Here is a 25,889-nt window from a genome sequence, read left to right on the forward strand (position 1 = left end):
TATTCCAGGGACCATAGGATTAAGGACTTGCCCGAAACGCTACGCGTACTAGTCGCTGTACAAGAATGTAACAACTCTTGTATATATCTCAAAAAAAAATAAAAAATAAAAGGCTCAGGAATCTGATATACCGGTTGATTGACAGATGAGAGGCGGGACCAAAGAGACGAAGCTCAACCCCCGCAAGCACACGTACGTGAGTACACCTCCTCCCCCCCCCTCCTACACCAAAGGTGCGACTCAAGTCAATATTGTTCTAAGGTGGAGAAGGTATGGCTGGCGGCTCAGGGGAAGACTTGTGAGGTAAAGTGGAGGAATATGCCAGTATGAGCACTCCCGCTCAACACTGGTCGGCGTCTAAGGAGCGCAAGTCCCTTGTTAGGTCCACGGGACACCCTACATCTGAGAAAATCAACTGCAGCTCTGAGGTGACTCGAACCCGCGACCGAGAGAATCCCTGTGGATGATGCTAACCACTGGACCACCCTGACTTGTTCAAAATCATATAACCGGTATGTACAAGTGTCACAAAGGGAGAAAGCCTTGGCAAAGCACGACTCGAGGAATGAACACATTATGTCAGTAAAGAAGGCTCCAGGCAAGTCTGTTTGGCACCATTCACAAGCATCTCTTCCCAGTGCCTCACAGAGTGCCTTACAGAGTGCCTCACAGAGTGTGTCATGTGCTCGGGCTAACAGCCGACAGGAAGCACAAGACAGAGAGCCACAACGTAAATAATAACGAAGGAAGCTTTGTAACGGCAATAGGGAAAACTAGGAAGCTAAGGACAACATGAGAGCATGGATGAAGACAGTGGAGACAGCTGGCAGGGAGTCACGCTACACCAGCTGGCAGGGAGTCACGCTACACCAGCTGGCAGGGAGTCACACTACACCAGCTGGCAGGGAGTCACGCTACACCAGCTGGCAGGGAGTCACGCTACACCAGCTGGCAGGGAGTCACGCTACACCAACTGGCACAGAGTCACGCTACACCAGCTGGCACAGAGTCACGCTACACCAGCTGGCACAGTCACGCTACACCAGCTGGCACAGTCACGCTACACCAGCTGGCAGGGAGTCACGCTGGCACCAGCTGGCAGGGAGTCACGCTACGCCAGCCAGTAACAAGAAGAGGAAGGGTGAGGGAGACAGTCACGTCGGACCACGAGACGTGACCAAGTTGACCTGACTATTGTGAGGGCGTGAGACACACTCAAGGCCCAAAGGCTTTAAGGGCCCCTACGTGTGGCTAGGACTTTAGTAACTGCTTGGGGACACCCACCAGGTCCCAGGAGGACCCAAGATGGGCCCGAGACTCGCAGTATAAGCTTGAGGAGGCTCAGCTGAGGGAACCTTACCTGTGAACATCTTAGTAAAGCACAGTTGTTGTTAAGCAACATTGTTAAGCAACATTATTCCCGACTCCACATGAACACACTTCTTAAGTGAAAGAGTAAATTTTTTATCAAATATGGAAAATCCCCTTTAAGCTAGGAAACCGCTGTTCTTTTTGTCTGTTTTATGTCTCACCTTTCTTTGTGTGAGTGAGTGAGTGAGTGAGTGAGTGAGTGAGTGAGTGAGTGAGTGAGTGAGTGTATAAGTAACCTGGGCCAAGGGGAGCATGTCCCCCTGGTGCGTGTGTACAGGCTCCTGAGCGCACTATCGGGCTGGAAGATTTATGCTTTCCTCGTGATGTGTTAACAAGGGGTGTGTTTTGAGGGGTAGTCATGGCTGACCCACACCCAAGCTGGGGTGGGTGTGGGTGCCGCCCACACTCTCAGAGGGCCAGCACCTCTCCTACCACCTCCACCTTGCCCACAGTCTCCCCTGCACGCCCACAACACCAGCCCGTCCTGCAGGCTCGCTCTTCTCACTGACTACAGTGTAGGGGACATACAGGCGGTGGGTACTGCACTACCTGTAGGCTGCATGCAGCTGTTCTTTGGTTGCCCGGCCACTTGCTACCTTCCAGACGCGGCTCTCGTATGGGACATTGTTTTCATGTCCACCGTACCCCGGTACATGTCCATGTACCCCGGTACATGCCCATGTACCCCGGTACATGTTCACCGTCACTTGTATACGACTACCATCACGGGAACATGATCAACACCCCCAGTGATCAACTGTGTGTAGCACCCAGGAATAAACAAATTAACTTCTGCAATGTCTATATTTTCAGGGGTATCGAACGTGGTAAAGCGTGCTTAATTAATTGTGACCCCTTGAGCGGGCGAGTTCCTGCCCACGGAGCCACCGTGGGGGGGTCAGATCCTCTTGAATATTCAAGGCACTAACATATAAAGGTAATATAATGCTGTCTGTCCTGATGTGGACCACACCTATGAACATGTTTTTATCTCTTAAAATATATTAGGATACGGACGGGGAGGGGGTGCGCACGCACGTAAGAAAGTTATCATCAACGTACTTTATCAAGTAACTGCCGTTATTTAATACGGTGCTGCAATAGGGAAGCCATGTGTTAGACAGGGGGCAGGTAGCCTAACACCAGGATCACGGGAGTAAAGATTGGAGGCAGCAGCAGCAGCAGGAGGAGGATTACAGTAGTTAACGTTTTGAAGCTGTCAGGTGGGTGAGGGGAAGATAACGTCCCGGAGCCGAGCGGGAACTTCTTACAGCCCATCGTAGATTATCTCCATCATCATATAAGACGCAGCACCTTTTTGCGTGAGTAATGCCTCCTGCTCCAGGTGTTGTTGCATGTGTGGTAATCCCTTCACTGACGGGGGCGCCCCTCCGGCCACCTCCACAACACTAGCGCCCCTTCCCAGAGAGGTGCAGGTGGTCCCCATCACTGCCGGGGGCGCTCCTCCCCAGAGAGGTGTGGTTGGTCCCCATCACTGATGGGGGACGCCCCTCCCCAGAGAGGTGTGGCTGGTCCCCATCACTGCCGGGGGCGTCCCTCCCCAGAGGTGGAGCTGGTCCCCATCACTGACGGGGGCGCCCCTCCCCAGAGAGGTGTGGTTGGTCCCCATCACTGATGGGGGATGCCCCTCCCCAGAGAGGTGCGGCTGGTCAAGCACATCTTTTGTTTATCACAATAAAATGTACCAAACATAACATGTGTATGGGGCAGGGAACTAAACTAGTAGCCTAGCAGCTCGAATACGACTTGTCTACAAGTATCTAGGGCAGTTCTGCTTGTTCAGGGATGTGGATAAAGTAAAGTGTAAAGTGTGTGGACAAAGACTGACACACACTCTTAGTGTGTCACATCTTCCACTTATTTTTGTTTAGCCATTTAGAGAAATCTAAACTCACGCTGCATAAAATGCAAACCATCTTCTTACAAATGATAAAACGACTGAAACCCTTGCACTATATCCATGTTTCTAGTAGATAAATAACATATACAAGAGTAATGTATAAACTATAGTGTAGAGACTAATAAACAGCTCTACTATGATCCTGTAATATCCCCTTATCTAAATATTTTCTATTAGCAAACGACCTACCTTAAATGTATAATTATTTGTTGTAAATATATAGATATTGTAATATTTTTTGTGTACTAGGTGACATTATAAGGTGTGCAGGATAGATGTTAATGTAAGAATCTCCTCAGAAGTCTTATGGAGCAGTTTAGTACCATCTGTAATGCTTGCGCTACCCTTCACAGATCACATACACTCTTACAGTATATAACAGTACTCTAATTTAAGGATTGGAACCTAGGCCGCCAGGACATCACCTTATTTAGCAGCCCAGTACTATAACTACTCTGTCTCACACACGCACACACACTAGATAGTATACCCGGCAGTGCCCGGGGTCGTCCCGGCCTCTGTCTCTTGCTGTCTACCTCACGATTGGTCTGTTAATAGTCATCATTAGAATTTCACTCATACTAATTTACAAATAAAATAAAATTAAAATCTACCTGTTTACTGTGATTGGTTTAGCTGGCTGCCTGTCTGTCTATTCCCTGTCTCTTTCCCGGCTTATCTGTCTATCTGTCTGTGTGTGTTTGGGGGCAGCAGACCCGGTATTGATGACGTTATAACACCTAATACAAGCTATTACAGACAAACACAATTGTTTAATATGCGGGAATCACTGCATAACGTTTTATGTAATACTAAGAAAAACATAATAATATAATTCAGAGTCCATTTATTGTCACTGATGGGTTCATGGTGGCGCAAGTGTTGGCACAGTGTTGGTAGTGTTGGCACAGTGTTGGTAGTGTTGGCACAGTGTTGGTAGTGTTGGCACAGTGTTGGTAGTGTTGGCACAGTGTTGGTAGTGTTGGCACAGTGTTGGTAGTGTTGGCACAGTGGTGGCACAGTGTTGGCACTGTGTTGGTAGTGGTGGCACAGTGTTGGTAGTGTTGGCACAGTGTTGGTAGTGTTGGCACAGTGGTGGCACAGTGTTGGCACAGTGTTGGTAGTGTTGGCACAGTGTTGGTAGTGTTGGCACAGTGTTGGTAGTGTTGGCACAGTGTTGGCACAGTGGTGGCACTGTGTTGGTAGTGTTGACACAGTGTTGGTAGTGTTGGCACAGTGTTGGTAGTGTTGGCACAGTGTTGGTAGTGTTGACACAGTGTTGGCAAAATGTTGGCATAGTGTTGGCACAGTGTTGGCAGTGTTGGCACAGTGTTGGTACAGTGTTGGCACAGTGTTGGTAGTGTTGGCAAAATGTTGGCACAGTGTTGACACAGTGTTGGTAGTGTTGGCACAGTGTTGGCAAAATGTTGGCACAGTATTGGCACAGTTTTGGTAGTGTTGGCACAGTGTTGGCAAAATGTTGGCATAGTGTTGGCACAGTGTTGGCAGTGTTGGCACAGTGTTGGTACAGTGTTGGCACAGTGTTGGTAGTGTTGGCAAAATGTTGGCACAGTGTTGACACAGTGTTGGTAGTGTTGGCACAGTGTTGGCAAAATGTTGGCACAGTGGTGGCACAGTGTTGGTAGTGTTGGCAAAATGTTGGCACAGTGTTGGTAGTGTTGGCACAGTGGTGGCACAGTGTTGGCAGTGTTGGCAAAATGTTGGCACAGTGTTGGTAGTGTTGGCACAGTGGTGGCACAGTGTTGGTAGTGTTGGCACAGTGTTGGCACAGTGTTGGTAGTGTTGGCACAGTGGTGGCACAGTGTTGGCAAATATGTTGGCAGTGTTGGCACAGTGTTGGTAGTGTTGGCAAAATGTTGGCAGTGTTGGCAAAATGTTGGCACAGTGTTGGTAGTGTTGGCAAAATGTTGGCAGTGGTGGCACAGTGTTGGTAGTGTTGGCAAAATGTTGGCAGTGGTGGCACAGTGTTGGTAGTGTTGGCAAAATGTTGGCACAGTGTTGGTAATGTTGGCACAGTGTTGGTAGTGTTGGCACAGTGTTGGTAGTGTTGGCACAGTGTTAGCAAAATGTTGGCACAGTGTTGGTAGTGTTGGCACAGTGGTGGCACAGTGTTGGTAGTGTTGGCACAGTGTTGGTAGTGTTGGCAAAATGTTGGCAGTGGTGGCACAGTGTTGGTAGTGTTGGCAAAATGTTGGCAGTGGTGGCACAGTGTTGGTAGTGTTGGCAAAATGTTGGCAGTGGTGGCACAGTGTTGGTAGTGTTGGCAAAATGTTGGCAGTGTTGGCAAAATGTTGGCACAGTGTTGGTAGTGTTGGTAGTGTTGGCACAGTGTTGGCAAAATGTTGGCAGTGTTGGTAGTGTTGGCACAGTGGTGGCACAGTGGTGGCACAGTGTTGGTAGTGTTGGCACAGTGTTGGTAGTGTTGGCACAGTGTTGGCAAAATGTTGGCAAAATGTTGGCAGTGGTGGCACAGTGTTGGTAGTGTTGGCACAGTGTTGGAAGTGTTGGCACAGTATTGGCACAGTGTTGGCACAGTGTCAGTCACATGGCACTATTTTCCTTGGCACGAACCCGACCACGCTGGACTGGTACTCAGTGGGGGCTGGAGGAACAAAGTTGTGTGAGGCTAGCCCCGAGCCTCTGGCCTCCACCCTCGAACACACACACACATCACAACTTATAGATACTATACACACACACACACCTATAATCACACTCAAAGTGAACCAGTGAGTGAAGTGTCAGTACACTCGGTGATCAAGTAGTGTGAGGGTTGGAACAAGTTGTGTCGTCAGCACCACTGCTGACATCCTGCGAGGGCACCTAAACACCTCCACACACACGCCTCATTACTGAGGAGTCTGCCAATTATTTACTCTGTGATCCTTATCATACACAAGTTAGGTTTTGTGTGTCTGGCGGAAGCTTGTGATTGTTGGGGGTGAACCTGCGTCAATGTCCCTGGAGGCGGACACAACCACTTCATAAAAACATACAAACTGGTAGTTATTCAAAGATACACAATGGATCATTACATATGTACACACACATATATAGGGGTATGACGGCTGAGTGGACAGCGCTCGAGATTCGTAGTCCTAGGGATCAATTCCCGGCGGAGGCGAAAACATATCGGGCAGTTTCTTTCACCTTTATGCACCTGTTCACGTAGCAGTAAATAGGTACCTGGGAGTTAGACAGCTGCTACGGGCTGCTTCCAGGGGGTGTGTGTATATGTTAGAGAAATATATATATCTTGAGATCTTGAGGTTATCTTGAGATGATTTCGGGGCTTTAGTGTCCTCGCGGCCCGGTCCTCGACCAGGCCTCCACTTCCAGGAAGCAGCCCGTGACAGCTGACTAACACCCAGGTACCTATTTTACTGCTAGGTAACAGGGGCATAGGGTCAAAGAAACTCTGCCCATTGTTTCTCGCCGGCGCCTGGGATCGAACCCAGGACCACAAGATCACAAGTCCAGCGTGCTGTCCGCTCGGCCGACCGGCTCCCTATACAGTAGATATAATAGGGGAAAAATAGATTGGTTAGCAAGGTGGGGCCCAAGAGCTAAATAGCTCGATTCAGCAGACCCACACAGTAAATACAGAGACAGACAAGGCCACAGCGATCATTACATGTTCCTCTGTAATATGGCAGCGAGGGATAAAAATTATCTGCACCATCTTTATTATGGTATTTAAAATATGACCCGGAGTGTGACCTATCATAAAGCTAAATCACAATAATAGCTAAGAAGACTAACGAGGTGTTTTGTCGCGCTTAACAACAGCCAGCCAATTATAGGTCGTTAGTGGCGGCCAAGTGAAGACTACAGCTGAGACAGAGGCGGTCCAGGAGACAGGAGTAAGGCGAGAATATGGATGGAGATGGGAGAGGTGAGAATAAGGGCATGGGAGAGGTGAGAATAAGGGCATGGGAGAGGTGAGAATAAGGGCATGGGAGAGGTGAGAATAGAGAGGGATGGGAAGAGACGGAAGAATTATATAAGAATAGGGGATAATAAGAGAGGGAGGTTACTAGTGGCACTAATAATGGAAAAGACTTGGAATATGGGAAGGAATATGGGATATGGCGAGGGTAAAATAGGAAGTGGAAGGGTGTTCGTCACCTTCCCTCAACACCTGCAACTTCTGTGTCACCTTCCCCTCAACACCTGCACCTTCTGTGTCACCTTCCCTCAACACCTGCACCTTCTGTGTCACCTTCCCTCAACACCTGCACCTTCTGTGTCACCTTCCCCTCAACACCTGCACCTGTGTCACCTTCCCTCAACACCTGCACCTTCAACACTTACCCATCCCCCCTCCCTAACCTTCAACCCTCACTCCTCATGGTGTGTTATTGCTATAATCAAAGCCACGACTCACTAAACAAGTCGGTATAACAAGCTATAACAAATATAATATATAAATGCAAACCCAAGTACGGTTTCAGTTCCAAAACCCTGCCCACCTGGCTACTACAAAGATACAATGTTCAATACAAAACCTCTATTAAAAAGAAGTCGTTTAACTAACACAAAAGTTAAGTCGCAGTTACAAAAGCCTTACCTACACTGCAGGTCCATTAAGATATATAAGTTAAGCTGCAAATCCATATGCAGGCGATGAGTCACAATAACGTGGCTAAAGTATGATGATCAGACCACACACTAGAAGGTGAAGGGACGACGACGACGTTTCGGTCCGTCCTGGACCATTCTCAAGTCGATTGAGAATGGTCCAGGACGGACCGAAACGTCGTCGTCCCTTCACCTTCAAGTGTGTGGTCTGGTCATCCTGCAAATCCATTGCTTCCGGTATTTAAAGTTCTTTATCCGTGGCAAAATTTCTACCTCCGCTACAGGTTACAGCTCCGCTACTGAATTGTAAAGTGATTACAAAATTAATAGCACCAATCAATCGCTATGTTAAGCCTATTACGGGATTCTACTCAACTTCAAAAATATTATATTGACACAACACGATAAACGTCCCCCCCCCCCCTTCAGCATGACTGACCTCGTAACACAGTAATGGGTCCTGTATAGTGTCCCTCTCTCTCTCTCCCACCTCCCCCCTCTCTCTCTCTCTCTCTCTCTCTCTCTCCCCCACCCCCCCCCCCTCTCTCTCTCTCCCCCCCTCTCTCCCTCATTACAAGTAACCCTCCACCGAGTGGTCGTCACGTGAGCTACACTAATGGCCTGGCATCAATCTCATGAAGTGTGGCTTTAAAACACAACATTAATTATTGGTGGACATTTCGCACCAAGTTGTTTGCGTGTTGAGAAGGGGCACAAAAAGTGTTGCCGTGGCCGCAATAAATGCACCGAGTGAAGGCATGATGAACACCCACCACATTTGCCTTTCAGCGACGCTCTCTCTAAAAACAATATGTCTGTGGGAATCAAAGAGAAGAGGAGACGGAGCTGTGGTTGTCACTTAGGTTAAGTACCGGTCTGCTGCCGCCACCACATCTGCTCTATCATGCCCTCAATATTCCATGAACACTGACTGGAAAATACCACACACAGCCGCTCGTTTGAGTGCTGGGGCGGACAGCCCACCCTAATTGTAGTTTGCTCGCTCTCGTCCCCTCTCTCTCTCTCTCTCTCTCTCTCCCTCTGTGAGTGAGAGAGAGAGAATGAGAGTGAGAGAATGAGAGTGAGAGAGAATGAGAGTGAGAGAATGAGAGTGAGAGAGAATGAGAGTGAGAGAATGAGAGTGAGAGAGAATGAGAGTGAGAGAATGAGAGTGAGAGAGAATGAGAGAGAGAGAGAGAGAGAGAGAGTGAGAGAGAATGAGAGAGAGAGAGAGAGAGAGAGAGAGAGAGAGAGAGAGAGAGAATGAGAGAGAGAGAGAGAGAGAGAGAGAGAGAGAGAGAGAGAGTGAGAGAGAATGAGAGAGAGAGAGAGAGAGAGAGAGAGAGAGAGAGAGAGAGAGAGAATGAGAGAGAGAGAGAGAGAGAGAGAGAGAGAGAGAGAGAGAGAGAGAGAGAAAGCTATTTTTATTAAAACTACAGATTATTATTAAACATAAACCGGCCAGTCACATCAATGTTCAGAGAGTGCTAAGCTTTCTTAAGCAATAATATGACCCGTAAGTACAAATGTTGCTTACAGCAGCCCGCTTGAAAGTTCAACCTTTGCTTCAGCAACATTTCTTAGAAGGTTGAAAAGTAGCGGGCATCTGATGTTCAAATGCTACTTATATAATCTCTATTCCAATCATTACACTCCAATCGCCTGGAGACCCAAGTAATTTAGGTGATCTCTATATCTATGACAGCAGTATTGGTTCTCTGTTAGACACCTAACCCACAAATTTGAAGTAAAACAGTTGACAACGATGCGGTTCGTTCCTTAATGTCGTGTATAACTTGACATTAAAGTCGTGAACAACAAGACTTGATAATGGTCCAGAACGGATCGAAACGTCACTAATTCTTTTATTCTCAAATTTGTGGGTTAGGTCTCTAATTTTCAGCCCCGTTACTGGAACATATTTTTCTCTGTATAACTTGTATTTTCGATATCTCAACTGCCTTAAAGGGAAGTCATGGATATATCACAACTCCAGGCGGCATAACACAGGCGACTACAAGACTAGGGGCCTCGTAGCCTGGTGGATAGCGCGCAGGACTCGTAATTCTGTGGCGCGGGTTCGATTCCCGCACGAAGCAGAAACAATGGGCAAAGTTTCTTTCACCCTGAATGCCCCTGTTACCTAGCAGTAAAATAGGTACCTGGGTGTTAGTCAGCTGTCATGGGCTGCTTCCTGGGGGTGGAGGCCTGGTCGAGGACCGGGCCGCGGGGACACTAAAGCCCCGAAATCATCAAGATAACCTCAAGATCTCAAGATAACAACAAGTGGGATGACTGGGGAGGAAATTGTTGTTATGAACGGTATTATTGTCCTGGTTGATACTAACTTTGTCGTGTAAGGTTCATTAACGTTAGGTTGTCCGCCACCATTATTCCCACACCCGCTACATGTCCTTCCACTTGTACCACACCTGATTACGTCTTGTATCTTATGTAGGGCTCCAACACTGTACACGGTACACAGAGCTGCAGCACGGTACACTGAGGGCTACAGCACGGTACACTGAGGGCTGCAGCACGGTACACTGAGGGCTACAGCACGGTACACTGAGGGGCTGCAGCACGATACAGAGGGCTGCAGCACGGTACAGAGGGCTGCAGCACGGTACAGAGGGCTGCAGTACAGTACAGAGGGCTGCAGCACGGTACAGAGGGCTGCAGCACGGTACACTAGTGAGAGCTACAACACAGTACACTAGTGAGAGCTACAACACGGTACACTAGTGAGAGCTACAACACGGTACACTAGTGAGAGCTACGAGAACACTACCAAAGGAGCACCTGACCCAACCCTCATATAACACCACCAAGGGTGTATGATCACACAGCCAAGCCTTAGGTTTGTGGTGAGTGACAAGGCTAAGCGCGTGTAAACTAATGGAGTGTGTGTTGGTAAAAACTGGAGCAGCAACCCCAATGGCAAGAGCCAGTGCCTCGCTACGGCTTCCAAATCCTACTTTGTTGCTGCTTAGGTTTAAAGGGGATTACTGTATGTCCAGCTCTTGCGAGTTTTACCTATTCTGTTGTTATAAACTTCCACAAATTCACAAGCGACCAAGATATGTTAGGTAGATATCGTGTGCTATCCCTCCAGGTCTTGGCGAGTAGCGAGATAATTGCTTGTTAGCAAAGTGGGTTCAGCAGCTTACAGGTGAAGGAACAAGCACTAGGGCACAGTAGAGAGAAGAGTACATGGGCCAAGCATCACTGAAGCCTCCATGTCTCCACCACTCCTCACCAACAACCATCCCCCTTGCCCAAGCCCTCTTCACCAACCAGTGCCCTGCCCCTTCTTGGTCAACAACCACCCCCTCCGTCACCCAGTGCGTGGGGCTTCAGCCTCAACACACAACACTGCCTAACCATCACCACCACCTGTAACTCTACACCTTCCCCTTGACGCTGTACAAAACTATGACCATCACACGGGCACCTAAATTTATAACAACAAAACTTCTTTTGGATTAAAAACCAACCTTAAACCACTAGCATCTGGAATACAAGTATTGACATCTCTAGCTGTCAATTTATCATTGAGGAAACTGGATGCATCTTCTAAGACTCACAGGAGATATCAAAGAGTAAAACTCACTCAACACTGATGAAATAGACAGCGATAGACAGGCAAAACTACAGACATAATGAGAGAAAAAGAGAGAGAGAGAGAGACAGAGAGAGAGAGACAGAGAGAGAGAGACAGAGAGAGAGAGACAGAGAGAGAGAGACAGAGAGAGAGAGAGAGAGAGAGAGAGAGAGAGAGAGAGAGAGAGAGAGAGAGACAGAGAGAGAGAGAGAGAGAGAGAGAGAGAGAGACAGAGAGAGAGACAGAGAGAGAGAGACAGAGAGAGAGAGACAGAGAGAGAGAGACAGAGAGAGAGAGAGAGAGAGAGAGAGAGAGAGACAGAGAGACAGAGAGACAGAGAGACAGAGAGACAGAGAGACAGAGAGAGAGAGAGAGAGAGAGAGAGAGAGAGAGAGAGAGAGAGAGAGAGAGAGAGAGAGAGAGAGAGAGAGAGAGAGAGAGAGAGAGAGAGACAGAGAGAGACAGAGAGAGACAGAGAGAGAGAGAGACAGAGAGAGAGACAGAGAGAGAGACAGAGAGAGAGAGAGAGAGAGAGAGAGAGAGAGAGAGAGAGAGAGAGAGAGAGAGAGAGACAGAGAGAGAGAGAGAGAGAGAGAGAGAGACAGAGAGAGAGAGACAGAGAGAGAGAGAGAGAGAGAGAGAGAGAGACAGAGAGACAGAGAGACAGAGAGACAGAGAGACAGAGAGACAGAGAGACAGAGAGAGAGAGAGAGAGAGAGAGAGAGAGAGAGAGAGAGAGAGAGAGAGAGAGAGAGAGAGAGAGAGAGAGAGAGAGAGAGAGAGAGAGAGAGAGAGAGAGAGAGATAGAGAGAGACAGAGAGAGAGACAGAGAGAGAGAGAGACAGAGAGAGAGAGAGAGAGAGAGAGAGAGAGAGAGAGAGAGAGAGAGAGAGAGAGAGAGAGAGAGAGAGAGAGAGAGACAGAGAGAGAGACAGAGAGAGAGAGACAGAGAGAGAGAGACAGAGAGAGAGAGACAGAGAGAGAGAGACAGAGAGAGAGAGACAGAGAGAGAGAGACAGAGAGAGAGAGAGACAGAGAGAGAGAGAGACAGAGAGAGAGAGAGAGAGAGACAGAGAGAGAGAGAGACAGAGAGAGAGAGAGAGAGAGAGAGAGACAGAGAGAGAGAGAGAGAGAGACAGAGAGAGAGAGAGACAGAGAGAGAGAGAGAGAGAGAGAGAGAGAGAGAGAGACATACAGAGAGAGAAAAGTGGGTCGACCTGTTTCTGGCTGTACGTTATTCTGCCTCTACAGACGGGAACCCATTACCCTGCAGATGGGGAACGGAGCCGGGTTTGTGCCGTCGGCTCCCTCCTAGTAACGGCTGCAGCATGACCACTGCCAGATATATTCCGTAATCAGTGTTTCATAATGCATTACACCACCCCCGTCCCCACGCCGCTCTCTCCCCGCGCTACACTCATTTATTATTCTGGAAGTCGCCCAGGCCATCTAGTGTACCTCAACTCCACCTTACTAGCATGGAAACGGGCAGGAAACGGGCCGGAACTCCCATACGGGTCCAGAGCAACATGACCACGGGCCCAGATTTATGTGGTAATCAATGTTTCATAATCCATTACGAGCGGCTGAGGCCACGCCTACCTCTGCGGTTTATCATCAAGACGAAGAGGTCCCCAGCGGTAGCCGCGGTCTCGGGTCTCTGCCGCCACAGACCTATTGCCTAGATATATGTCACTATCTTTACATGCTGCCTTCCTCTGGCTGTGCCGCCTGCTGGCCCTCCACCTGCTGGCTGTGCCGCCTGCTGGCCCTCCACCTGCTGGCTGTGCCGCCTGCTGGCCCTCCACCTGCTGGCTGTGCCGCCTGCTGGCCCTCAATAATGTGAGGCGAGACGAGTGTGTTGAGGTTTGACTCAACACTACACACTAACCTGACACACACACACACACATACACACACACCCATGACATAACTATATACACCATTAGCGTCGCGGGAGAGGTAATCAACAAGACATAACCCCACCTTAGTAGCACGGGAACTGGCCGGAAGCGGGCCGGAAGTGCCTCGCGGGTCCAGAGCAACATGACCAGCCATCAAGGGTACAGCAACCAGCATCAATGGTCGTCAATAACACTTCATAATAAGTGACATTCGTATCTCGCACAATTGAAAGGAAAACGGCCTTGAACCAAGGAATAGTGAACACACACACAAGTAAATGAAAATAGTCAAAATCGGACTATATAACAGGGCGAGACGTTATATATTAGAAGAGTAAGCACAAATCTTCAACACACATTTGAAGACATAAAATGCTCAGGAGAAAAATGTCTCGCTCACAAGAAAAACGGTTCGGCGATAGCAATCTGTTACAAGCAATAAATATCACCATAGGAACACTGTGGTTAAGGTTCACAGGAACACCTATACTGCCTCAACCCCTTCTCCCACTTTCTTACAGTCAATATTGACTTATTAAATACGTGCATATGTGACATACTAAACATACTAGTTTACCTTGAAAAGCTTCATAGAAAACACCGACCTTACCTAACCTTCTTAGTATGTTAAGATATGCATCTTATTGGTTCGTAATTACAGTTATTACTTAACCTATACCTATAATAGGTTAAGTAATAATTGTAATTACGAAGCAATAAGATGCTTATCTTAACATACTAAGAAGTTTAGGTAAGGTAGGTGTTTTCTATGAAGTTTTTCAAGGTAAACTTGCATGTTTAGTATGTCACATATGCACGTGTTTAATAAGTCAATATTGACTATACGAAAGTGCGAGAACGGGTTGACTGCCTCACGCTACTGCCTCGTTCTCCATCACACAAGAGTTAACAAGTTTAAACAATTAAACCGATTAATTAAAAGTTAAGGGAACAACTGTTGACAGTACAAATTGGGAGCATTACGACCCCCTGAAATGATCGTTACCTCCCGTCTGACAACCATCAGGGAACCCAAGACAGCAGAGGCATCTCTAGCAAGGCTCAAGGGCTCTCCAAGATGGCCCCTCCCTCCCTCCTGACCTTCTTGACCATGATGGGTCTGTTCAAGGCCCATCATCGTCATTTTCTATTTATCTTTGTCCAGTATTGTTACTGCAATACAGCCATAGCTCACATTGCAGCCAAATTAGCATGTAACAAGAATGAAGTTGGATTAGACCTAGGTGTCGTCACCTCTGCTGTCAAGACTATATTGTTACAAACACTCAGGTCTAATAGAAGAAAAATTCAGACTCTCAAAGGCCTGAAAGCACCAATATAAAAAGCTATGATTTGTTTAGATCTGAGACCTATGTTTATGGGCAGGACAAAAGGTCCACCAGACGGTGGACCTTTTACAAGAATGGTTGCCAGGATCAGGTTGGGTTACCGTTACCTGTGGCAGGTGGCTACCGTTACCTGTGGCAGGTGGCTACCGTTACCTGTGGCAGGTGGCTACCGTTACCTGTGGCAGGTGGCTACCGTTACCTGTGGCAGGTGGCTACCGTTACCTGTGGCAGGTGGCTACCGTTACCTGTGGCAGGTGGCTACCGTTACCTGTGGCAGGTGGCTACCGTTACCTGTGGCAGGTGGCTACCGTTACCTGTGGCAGGTGGCTACCGTTACCTGTGGCAGGTGGCTACCGTTACCTGTGGCAGGTGGCTACCGTTACCTGTGGCAGGTGGCTACCGTTACCTGTGGCAGGTGGCTACCGTTACCTGTGGCAGGTGGCTACCGTTACCTGTGGCAGGTGGCTACCGTTACCTGTGGCAGGTGGCTACCGTTACCTGTGGCAGGTGGCTACCGTTACCTGTGGCAGGTGGCTACCGTTACCTGTGGCAGGTGGCTACCGTTACCTGTGGCAGGTGGCTACCGTTACCTGTGGCAGGTGGCTACCGTTACCTGTGGCAGGTGGCTACAGGTGACGGATGTTCCAATCCTGAGCACTCCAGGTGCAAACTCTGTGAGCAGGAACTGGGGCATGATCTCACTACATTATTGACTGCCCAGTTATCAGACCCTTTAGATACCCCCGAGATGAGCTCGCAATCACTCTATTCACTCTCGTGTCTTTGATAATAATGGACTCAACAGTTGCCAGTGCAGACTACTGATCATGTGGCCCTGTATGACTAAGCATCCCTGTGAGATGGCCACTTTCTAGCATCACGTAGCTAGTCCTTGACACTTAGTATTCCTCTTCATATAGTCTAGAGACGTTGCACAAATGCATATGTACCTAGTAGTAGTTGGCATCCATCAGTCTCAGGAGACTATGGAGTTGCGCTCTGGTTGTCGGTCTGGAGTGGCCTCTCCAGGGCACAAAGCCAGGGTAGGTTGATACGGAGGAGAAGCTGTTACCCATGCAGCAGGTCCTCCCTTTTCCACGGCGCCGAATACCTAAATGTGTTACAAGAAAAAACTGACCAAGAGGCACCTCTAGTGCTCCACTGTTAAAAGTCACCAACTCTGCTATATGAACCATTGGGAAAATATTGTACAATCTCTCCTCCAGCAAACACTGTGTTGCTCGACTGAAAAATACACTTCAATATGTTTTATTGGATACAGCAATATCAATCACGATATCAATTTGAAGGTATTAATCTCAAAAAGAGTAATGCCGCGTGAGCTGCACACTCACGGGCAAGAGACCAGGACTCTCACGTCACACCAACAATTGCCTGTTGCGACAGGAAGCATCACAGATGTCAATTACACGATTGGGAAAAGTAATCGTCAACAAAGCAATTAGGATTATTACAACAATAACGCGTCCACAGTATCGCACAAAACATTCCCAGCCGCGCCACCACAAAACAATTATACCAAACTCTTTAGTTAAATTACATGTTACAACGCTTAGATAAAACCTATCAAACTGACCTGAGGGGGGGGGGGGGGGAGGGGAGGAAGGCGAGGGGGGTGCATTACTCGAGTGCAGGGGGGAGTTGTGTAAAACCCTGGTTTGTGTCTCGGAGAGGCTGCAGGATCCAGTAAGTTCAGTAGAACTTCTGGGTTGTGTCTCGGAGAGGCTGCAGGATCCAGTAAGTTCAGTAGAACTTCTGGGTTGTGTCTCGGAGAGGCTGCAGGATCCAGTAAGTTCAGTAGAACTTCTGGGTTGTGTCTCGGAGAGGCTGCAGGATCCAGTAAGTTCAGTAGAACTTCTGGTTTCAACTCTTTTTGACCATGTCGTAGCTCAGTCGATTAAGGCAGCGTCTGGGATGCTCCCGGACGTAGGTTCGAATCCTCGTCATGGCTCTTGTGGATTTCTTCATTTGATGCATCACGCTATTGTGATTTGTGTGTAAAGAACATGTATAACATTCACGTAAATGGACAAAATAAACAGAGTAAAAGAGCCTCAGGAAAACTGAGGGGATTCCGGCGCCTTAGCACGACCATACAGCTACACTTACACCTCCAGAAGACACCTGATCAACTAGGTTGTGATTCATACGTCAGGCTGCGAGCAGCCGCCTCCAACAGCCTGGTTGACCAGTCCAGCAACCAGGAGGCCTGGTTGAGGACCGGGCCGCGGGGATAAACAGGGATTGATAAACAGGGGGTTTGGCGTTTGCATGGAATGGACTTTGGCCTTTGTTTATGAGGACGGCCTGGTTTATGAATGAAAAACGGTTTACACACGACTCAACTGATTTCGTTCGAACACTTCCGGACCAAGTGCTTCACTGACGAATTTTGTTCGAACCACAACGCTGTAAATGTAAATAAAGTAGAAAAACAAGTAAATCGCAGTGTCATCAGTGTCTTGGTAGTCCCATGTACCAGGGTGGAACACCTCCCACAACAATATGGTGGAACACCTCCCACAACAATATGGTGGAACACCGCCCACAACAATATGGTGGAACACCGCCCACAACAATATGGTGGAACACCGCCCACAACAATATGGTGGAACACCGCCCACAACAATATGGTGGAACACCGCCCACAACAATATGGTGGAACACCGCCCACAACAATATGGTGGAACACCGCCCACAACAATATGGTGGAACACCTCCCACAACAATATGGTGGAACACCTCCCACAACAATATGGTGGAACACCTCCCACAACAATATGGTGGAACACCTCCCACAACAATATGGTGGAACACCGCCCACAACAATATGGTGGAACACCGCCCACAACAATATGGTGGAACACCGCCCACAACAATATGGTGGAACACCGCCCACAACAATATGGTGGAACACCGCCCACAACAATATGGTGGAACACCTCCCACAACAATATGGTGGAACACCGCCCACAACAATATGGTGGAACACCGCCCACAACAATATGGTGGAACACCGCCCACAACAATATGGTGGAACACCTCCCACAACAATATGGTGGAACACCTCCCACAACAATATGGTGGAACACCGCCCACAACAATATGGTGGAACACCTCCCACAACAATATGGTGGAACACCTCCCACAACAATATGGTGGAACACCTCCCACAACAATATGGTGGAACACCTCCCACAACAATATGGTGGAACACCTCCCACAACAATATGGTGGAACACCTCCCACAACAATATGGTGGAACACCTCCCACAACAATATGGTGGAACACCTCCCACAACAATATGGTGGAACACCGACCACAACAATATGGTGGAACACCTCCCACAACAATATGGTGGAACACCGACCACAACAATATGGTGGAACACCTCCCACAACAATATGGTGGAACACCGACCACAACAATATGGTGGAACACCTCCCACAACAATATGGTGGAACACTGCCCACAACAATATGGTGGAACACGTGCATCAATACATCAGGAGACTAACAAACTTCCACTATAGTCTTCCCTTTTGTTGTCTCATAGAGCCCTTTCCCTTATCCTTGGCCCCCTTCCATTTTCCCCTCCCGTTTTTTTTATGCCAGTGTGCGAGCACTTTAATCGGCTTCCTCAGGCCCCTTTCTCTTTTTCTCCTCTCTCCTTGTCTACTTTTTGTCTTTATTTTCCTCGTCTTGTAACTGTTTTTCTTCACAAGTCTTTGTGATAGATAATATATAAGCAGATAGATAATATTAGCATGCTTCATAATCCTTGTAATTATTTGCTGACAATAACGTGGCTGAAATATGTTGACCACACCACACACTAGAAGGTGAAGGGACGACGACGTTTCGGTCCGTCCTGGACCATTCTGTGACAATCGACTTGAGAATGTGACAATCGACTTGAGAATTGTCACCATTCTGTGACAATCGACTTGAGAATGGTTCAGGACGGACCGAAACGTCGTCGTCTCTGGTCAACTTGTAATTATTTCCTTAAGAAAGAACTTGTAAGACTCACGGCGGCTCTGAAGTAGATGGTGTCGCCAGGGCGGACCCTGAGAGCATTGAGGGTCATGGAGCAGTGGTCGTCGGTGAGTTGGAGCGGCTGCTGCTCCTCCACTCCCTCACTCACCTCCTCCCCACATATCCACAACGTCTGCAGCATCGGCCAGATCCCCGTCCGTGCAGCTATCTGATCAACACAAACAGCAACTGTAAACTTCTATCTGATTTCAGAGAATTATTCCCTACCCAAACCCTAATTAAGAGATGAAGATGAGGATTTGGGATGGGACGGAGGAAAGGAATGGTGTCCAGCCACTGGGACGGTCGGGGAGTGAACGCCGACCTGCAAGAAACAAGACCGTCGCTCTACCGTCCAGTCCAAGTGATTGGACACCATTCTTTAATCATTTAATCCTTATTTCATCCCATCCAAGTGCTATATAGTCATAATGGCTTAACGTTTTCTTCTGATAATTACCTACCTACCTACTTCCACCGGATGAACGTGTATGTGTGTGGAAGTAGAGATAACTTACTCAAGGAAGGAACCGGGAAACAAGGCATGGCACACCGAAGAGGAAATTAGAAGATAAACTTCCTAATAGAAATACCTTGGGAAACAGAACTCGGTGAAAGGGTTGGACAATGGTTCCGAGAACAACCTGTCCTCTTAAAAATAACGTCACTTTTGGCTCGTATGCGCTATGGCCAAATTTAGACGTAATTTGAAATGAAATCGACTCACAAAAGTGACGTACTGTTCCGTTTTCTGCTTGAGTCGTCCGGCCTACTCGGATACGCTAGAAGAAACTTTCAATTCACGTTTTTCATAACGTTTTGAAACTTAATGAGAATTTCCTGCCCACCTAACCTATCAGAGGACCCTTAACTTACTGTTGTTGAAAAAAAAAAATCCCAAATATATTTTCAATTTTTTTTCACTTTCAAATTACGTCCAATTTCGGCCATACGGGTAAACGGCCAAAAGCAACGTTATTTTCAAGAGGACAGGTTGCGGAGAACCCCATCAAGCAGGTAAGGTTGGAAGGCATGCCACTAGACTAGTCACAGAACTGTGAGGTCTGCGTTACAAAGAAACACCATGAACTGAACCTCAGGTTGCTGGAAGTCAGGAGAGTTAAGGTGGACATATTTACCATATAAACAAAATTCTCAGGTGAACTGATAGGGTAGATAAAGACGGGCTTACCACAGGTGGTGCTCGAACAAGGGAACACAGGTGGAACTTGTACTTAATGAAACAGAAACAGAAAAAATAATGTTTTCCATGTCAAAGTAGTTAGCAAATAGAATGCACTAGGTAGTGATGTAGTTTAGGTAGATTCCTTGCATAGTTTCAGATGTAGATATGAAAGAGCCCATGCAATAGGCTCAGGAACCTATAACCAGTTGATTGACAGTTGTGAGACGGGACCAAAGAGCCTAAACTGAACCCACTACCAGCACGATTAGGTGAACATTAGGCACCATTATACATGTTATTAGCGCTGGAGATGAAGGGTATTGTGGCAAGAGTGAAATGTAGAGTAGTGAAAGAGGTTGACGCGTATAGAGTAAAGAGCAGCAACACACTCTCCTGAGGTAAGAACATTACTCACAAAGATCTGCACCTCCCGAAGGGTGTCGGTAGATGAGAAGGTCTTGGAGGCCCTCACCAGGCGCTGGTTACTGCTGCTGGCGGAGGAGGAGGCGCTGCCACCCGCGCCCCCGCCCGTCTGGGACGCCAGCCGCGGCTTCTTGCTCCGCGGGCCCATGTTCTGGAAAAAATATATATATTACATTCCCTTTAACACTGTTAACGATTATAATGTTAATACTAACACCATTAGTATTCCCCGCCAATATACATATAGAATAGTAGAATTAGATTTGTCATCAGACATTCCCCATCAAGCCTTGGCCTTTGCTGGCGTGTGACCCACTGGGAATCAACATGGGAAAAAGAAAAAGACCCGGGCACCGCCGGATAAACCCTCTAGTACCTATATAATATAGAATGTCTGATGTAGAAGGCCAGATGCTTGGGGACAGCCTAACTCAACTTTGCAAAATAACCCAAGGAGGAAGCATATGAAGGGAGCAGTCCCAGTGCCATACATTACGAAACATTGGCATCTATATCGACCCTCATGCAATTTTCATGGTCTAAAATCAGGGGATGTGTTTTCATAGAGTTTTACGAACGTTATTCGTTGTTTTGTAATATTACATTTTCTGAAGTTGAAGGGGGAAAAGGGAGAGGGGGAGAGGGGGAAGGAGAGGAGGGGGGAAGAGGGAAGGAGAGGAGGGGGGAAGAGGGAAGGAGAGGAGGGGGGAAGAGGGAAGGATAGGGGGGGGAGAGAGGGAAGAAGAGGAGGGGGAAGGAGAGGAAGGGGGTAAGAGAGAAGGAGGGGGGTTAAGAGGAAAGGAGAGAGGAGGAGAGTGTGAGGAGGGCGGAAGGCAGGAGAGGAGTGGTGAGAGGGGAGATGTTGGGAAGAGGGAGAGAGACGGGGAGAAAGATTAAGCGGATGGAAGAGGGGTAGAAGAGGGGGGGAGAAAAGAGGAGATGGGGAAGAGATGAGAGGCAGGAAGATAAAGAGAGTAGGAGAGAGTGGGAAAGGGAGCGGTCCGGGCTCAGGCAGGGACCACCACATCAAGCACAATATATCGAACACTGTAAACTATATCTGTCAATATATTAAGATATAACTGATCACTACAGCAAGTCAACATTATCAATTATATTGGGAATGTGTAAAGGAGAGAGTATTAATGACCCACACCAGCAAGAAGCAAGCTCAAGGCAGGCAAGATGGACCTGGTAATTTGTCGACCTTTAACGGAAGTCAATATGAGTGAAAATGATGACATTACATACGCCGAAGGCAGGATACAGCAGTCACCCATTACTTTTTGTCCAGTTTAATCAGCGAGTTACGAGGTACACGGTACGGTTACGAGGTACACGAGGTACACGGTACGGTGCACCACGGTGAAGTGAAATATTCATTCCAACAACACCTGCCTCAAACTAGCGGCTTACATCTCGTTATGATGGTATAACTTGTGGGTACGGCAGTAATTGTCGTGGCGTCGTGCACCAGGGCAGTCCCCCTCCTCCTCTCCCGCCTACACCACCTCTTGCTCCCTTAACGGGGCCAGGACCTCCACCGTCCTGGGACGAGGACGCCTTCCACCGTCCACGGAAGGACTGCTTCATACCAGTCAGTGAACATCAAGTCCCGTCTGGACAACTGGTCCTCCTAATAGTACGTCACATTTGGACGTATACTTTACCTAAGGCCAAAAACTGTCGTACTAGAAAATGGCAGCGGGTTGCGAAATTGACGTGCTGTCCCATTTTCTGTTCGTGGGTCCTCTGGTAGGTTAGGAAAAGGCACTTTATGCAGGGGGGTGGTGCAGGGGGAGGGGTGCAGGAGGGGGGGGGGTGCAGGGGGGGGGGTGGGGGTGCGGGCCGTGGCAGTAAGTCAGCGGGTTATCAACGACACATGACCCACCTGCCGCCCTCTACACCATTGTCAGGAACACTCTACCCTTTTTACCCCGTCTTTTTCACCCTTCACTTCAACACGCCCGAGATTGATTCCCAGGAAAGTCATTCTTTCTCTTCCAATTGTTGAAGCAGCTAAGACCTGTGCCGCCGCCGCCGCCGGCTAGACCAGGGCCAGATTCACGAAGCAGTTACGCAAGCACTTACGAACCTGGGGACAGATTCACGAAGCAGTTACGCAAGCACTTACGAACCTGGGGCCAGAGTCACGAAGCAGTTACGCAAGCACTTACGAACCTGGGGACAGATTCACGAAGCAGTTACGCAAGCACTTACGAACCTGGGGCCAGAGTCGCGAAGCAGTTACGCAAGCACTTGCGAACCTGGGGCCAGAGTCACGAAGCAGTTACGCAAGCACTTACGAACCTGGGGCCAGAGTCACGAAGCAGTTACGCAAGTACTTAGGAACCTGGGGCCAGATTCACGAAGCAGTTACGCAAGCACTTACGAACCTGGGGCCAGAGTCACGAAGCAGTTACGCAAGCACTTACGAACCTGGAGCCAGAGTCACGAAGCAGTTACTCAAGCACTTACGAACGTGTACATCTTTCCTCAATCTTTGACGGCTTTGGTTACATTTATTAAACAGTTTACAAGCATGAAAATGTTCCAATCAACTGTTGTTATTGTTATAAACAGCCTCCTGGTGCTTCGGATCTCATTAACTGTTTAATAATTGTAAACAAAAGCCGCTAAAGATTGAGAAAAGAGGTTAAGGTTCGCAAGTGCTTGCGTAACTGCTTCGTGAATCTGGCCCCAGGTTCGTAAGTGCTTGCGTAACTGCTTCGTGAATCTGGCCCCAAGTTCGTAAGTGCTTGCGTAACTGCTTCGTGAATCTGGCTCCTGGTCTGGGGTTACTGTAAACTCCCGCTGACAACTCACAGAGTTTACCTAAATTTGATAGACTGATAGAACAGATCTAGTCAGACTGCATTATCACAACAGTATAAATTTGCTGGACACCGGAGATGATTTACCTAATGAATGAGAACAAGTATAACTGATATTCTGGTCTATGATAACTCGAGCAAATTAATTAAAATTCAAGTACTGTTATAGATGATAACTAAAGAGATGATAACTTTGTTGGAATACATGTCCACTGGCCTTCCCATAGCTTCAAGCTGCCACGAATCCCTAAGAACGGGGGGTAGAAATAGCCTAAGCTACTCTATCCCTTTGAGATGTATTTCTTATCTCAATAAACATACTTGAACTTGAACCAGGAATCTCCTCGCTTGCCTCCACAACCAAAGTGACACATGTTTCATTAATCTCTCGGTACGTGCAGCTGGTCCAGGTAACTCTACCTTCCATTAGCGGCACGTGATCCCATCTCACTAATTACAATTACCTGCTTCAGCTTAAGAAAAAACTACATTCAATACCGACTTCAAGATATTATAACATAGGCCATGATGTGACGACTTGTACAGAATTTTGTAACTAGCTCATCAAGACACTAACTTTCTTAGCTAAATGAATTGTGGGGTTGAATCCCTGAGCCCATTGTGTGCCTCTGTAACCCCCTCCACCACCGCCCACAAGCTGGGTATGGGGTGCATAATAAATGAATGTTGTTGTTGTTTTAGAATCAGCTGCAGGCGATGAGTCACAATAACGTGGCTGATGTTGACCAGACCACACACTAGAAGGTGAAGGGACGACGACGTTCCGGTCCGTCCTGGACCATTCTCAAGTCGATTCTTAAGAATAGTCCAGGATCGACTTGAGAATGGTCCAGGACGGACCGAAACGTCGTCGTCCCTTCAACTTCTAGTGTGTGGTCTGGTCAACTTAGAATCAGCTAGTCAGAAAAAAAGTTCCAAGCAGCACGGGCTATGGTGATCCCGTAAAATAAATGAACTAAAGCAAAGACCATACCTCTGTGGTGAGGGCGAGAGACAAGGGGGCCTGGGCGCCCCTGCTGCGTCCACTCCTGCGGGGGATGTCGTTGACGGAGTTCACCTGGCGCACGTGGATGATCTGGTGCTCGTACGAGAACTGGTCCTCGTAGTCCTGTGCGGCCCGCACCTCCACACACCCGCTCTCACACACACCTCAAACACAAACACATGACTTTACCTCCATACACCACGAACCGGGAGATGTAAGTCATACATATAAACACATCTTTACTATAATAATAATTTTAACAAATATATATGTATATACTCTTCCTAAGGTCTTTCAGCTTTCATTTGAGGAGTACATCTACCCCTGAAGAGGAGGAAGAGGAGGAGCAGCAGCAGCAAGTGCAGCAGCAGGAGCAGCAGCAGCAAGTGCAGCAGCAGGAGCAGGAGCAGCAGCAGCAGGTGCAGCAGCAGGAGCAGGAGCAGCAGCAGCAAGTGCAGCAACAGCAGCAGGAGCAGCAGCAGCAAGTGCAGGAGCAGGAGCAGCAGCAGCAGGTGCAGCAGCAGGAGCAGGAGCAGCAGCAGCAGGAGGAGCAGCAGCAGGAGCAGGAGCAGCAGCAGCAGGAGGAGCAGCAGCAGGAGCAGGAGCAGCAGCAGCAGGAGGAGCAGCAGCAGCAGCAGCAGGAGCAGCAGCAAGAGCAGCAGAAGCAGCAGGAGGAGCAGGAGCAGCAGCAGGAGAAGCAGGAGGAGCAGGAGCAACAGCAGGAGCAGCAGCAGCAGGAGGAGCAGCAGTAGCAGCAGCAGGAGCAGCAACAGCAGCAGCAGTAGGAGCAGCAGCAGGAGCAACAGCAGCAGTAGCAGCAGCAGCAGTAGCAGCAGCAGGAGCAGCAGGAGCAGCAGCAGCAACAGCAGGAGCAGCAGCAACAGCAGCAGCAGCAACAGCAACAGCAGCAACAGCAGGAGCAGCAGCAACAGCAGCAGCAGCAACAGCAACAGCAGCAGCAGCAACAGCAGGAGCAGCAGCAACAGCAGCAGCAGGAGCAGGAGCAGCAGCAAAAAAACTGATGTGGTGGAGGCTGACTCCACACACAGTATTCAAATGTAGATATGATAGAGCCCAATAGGCTCAGGAACCTGTACACCAGTTGACTGACGGTTGAGAGGCGGGACCAAAGAACCAGACGTCAACCCCTCACAAGCACAACTAAGCCAGTCCACACCTGGAGACACCCCGGGTAAACGACAAGCTTCCCAACAAGGCCATAACAACACGACGACAAGTCAAGGAGTAAAGACAATCGTCACTAACAAGGCATTAAGCAACTGCAGGGAACAATTAATGGCGGAGTGGGAGAGAAAGCTGACAAAAACAGCACCATTGATCACCACAACAAAAGCATTATGGCGATAAATAAGCCCGCGCAACGGTCGCGTCTTTACCGCCTGAGTAAATAATTCAGTTTTTACTGGAGGCTTCAAAGCCCGAGGCGAGGACGAGGACGAGGGAACGGGGTGCTAGTAATTATACTATAACAACTCTAAACCAGTACACTTATTTAACGTTCACAATATCTCTAAGGCTATGGGAAGGGAGTGAAAGAACGGTGGTAAATACTTTCATCAGTTTTAACATGCTCTTCATTCAAAATAGGAATTTTCTCAAATTTAAATTA

The 25,889-nt window shown here is 48.2% G+C and overlaps 1 protein-coding gene across 3 annotated transcripts in view; it reads right to left on the reverse strand.

Annotated features, from left to right (window-relative positions):
- The window catches only part of LOC123774163 (ubiquitin carboxyl-terminal hydrolase 48), a 129,195-nt gene that overhangs the window by 21,336 nt on the left and 81,970 nt on the right, over positions 1-25,889 (reverse strand). For all 3 annotated transcript variants that reach the window (XM_045768294.2, XM_045768292.2, XM_045768293.2), the window contains exons 16-18: positions 24,248-24,423; positions 20,412-20,570; positions 18,806-18,979 (exon numbers count right to left, since the gene is read on the reverse strand). In XM_045768294.2, the coding sequence (XP_045624250.2) occupies positions 18,806-18,979; positions 20,412-20,570; positions 24,248-24,423 (509 nt within the window). The remainder of the gene's footprint in view (positions 1-18,805; positions 18,980-20,411; positions 20,571-24,247; positions 24,424-25,889) is intronic.

The sequence above is a fragment of the Procambarus clarkii genome, chromosome 73, assembly GCF_040958095.1.
Source record: "Procambarus clarkii isolate CNS0578487 chromosome 73, FALCON_Pclarkii_2.0, whole genome shotgun sequence".
In the NCBI taxonomy this organism is placed as follows: domain Eukaryota; kingdom Metazoa; phylum Arthropoda; class Malacostraca; order Decapoda; family Cambaridae; genus Procambarus; species Procambarus clarkii.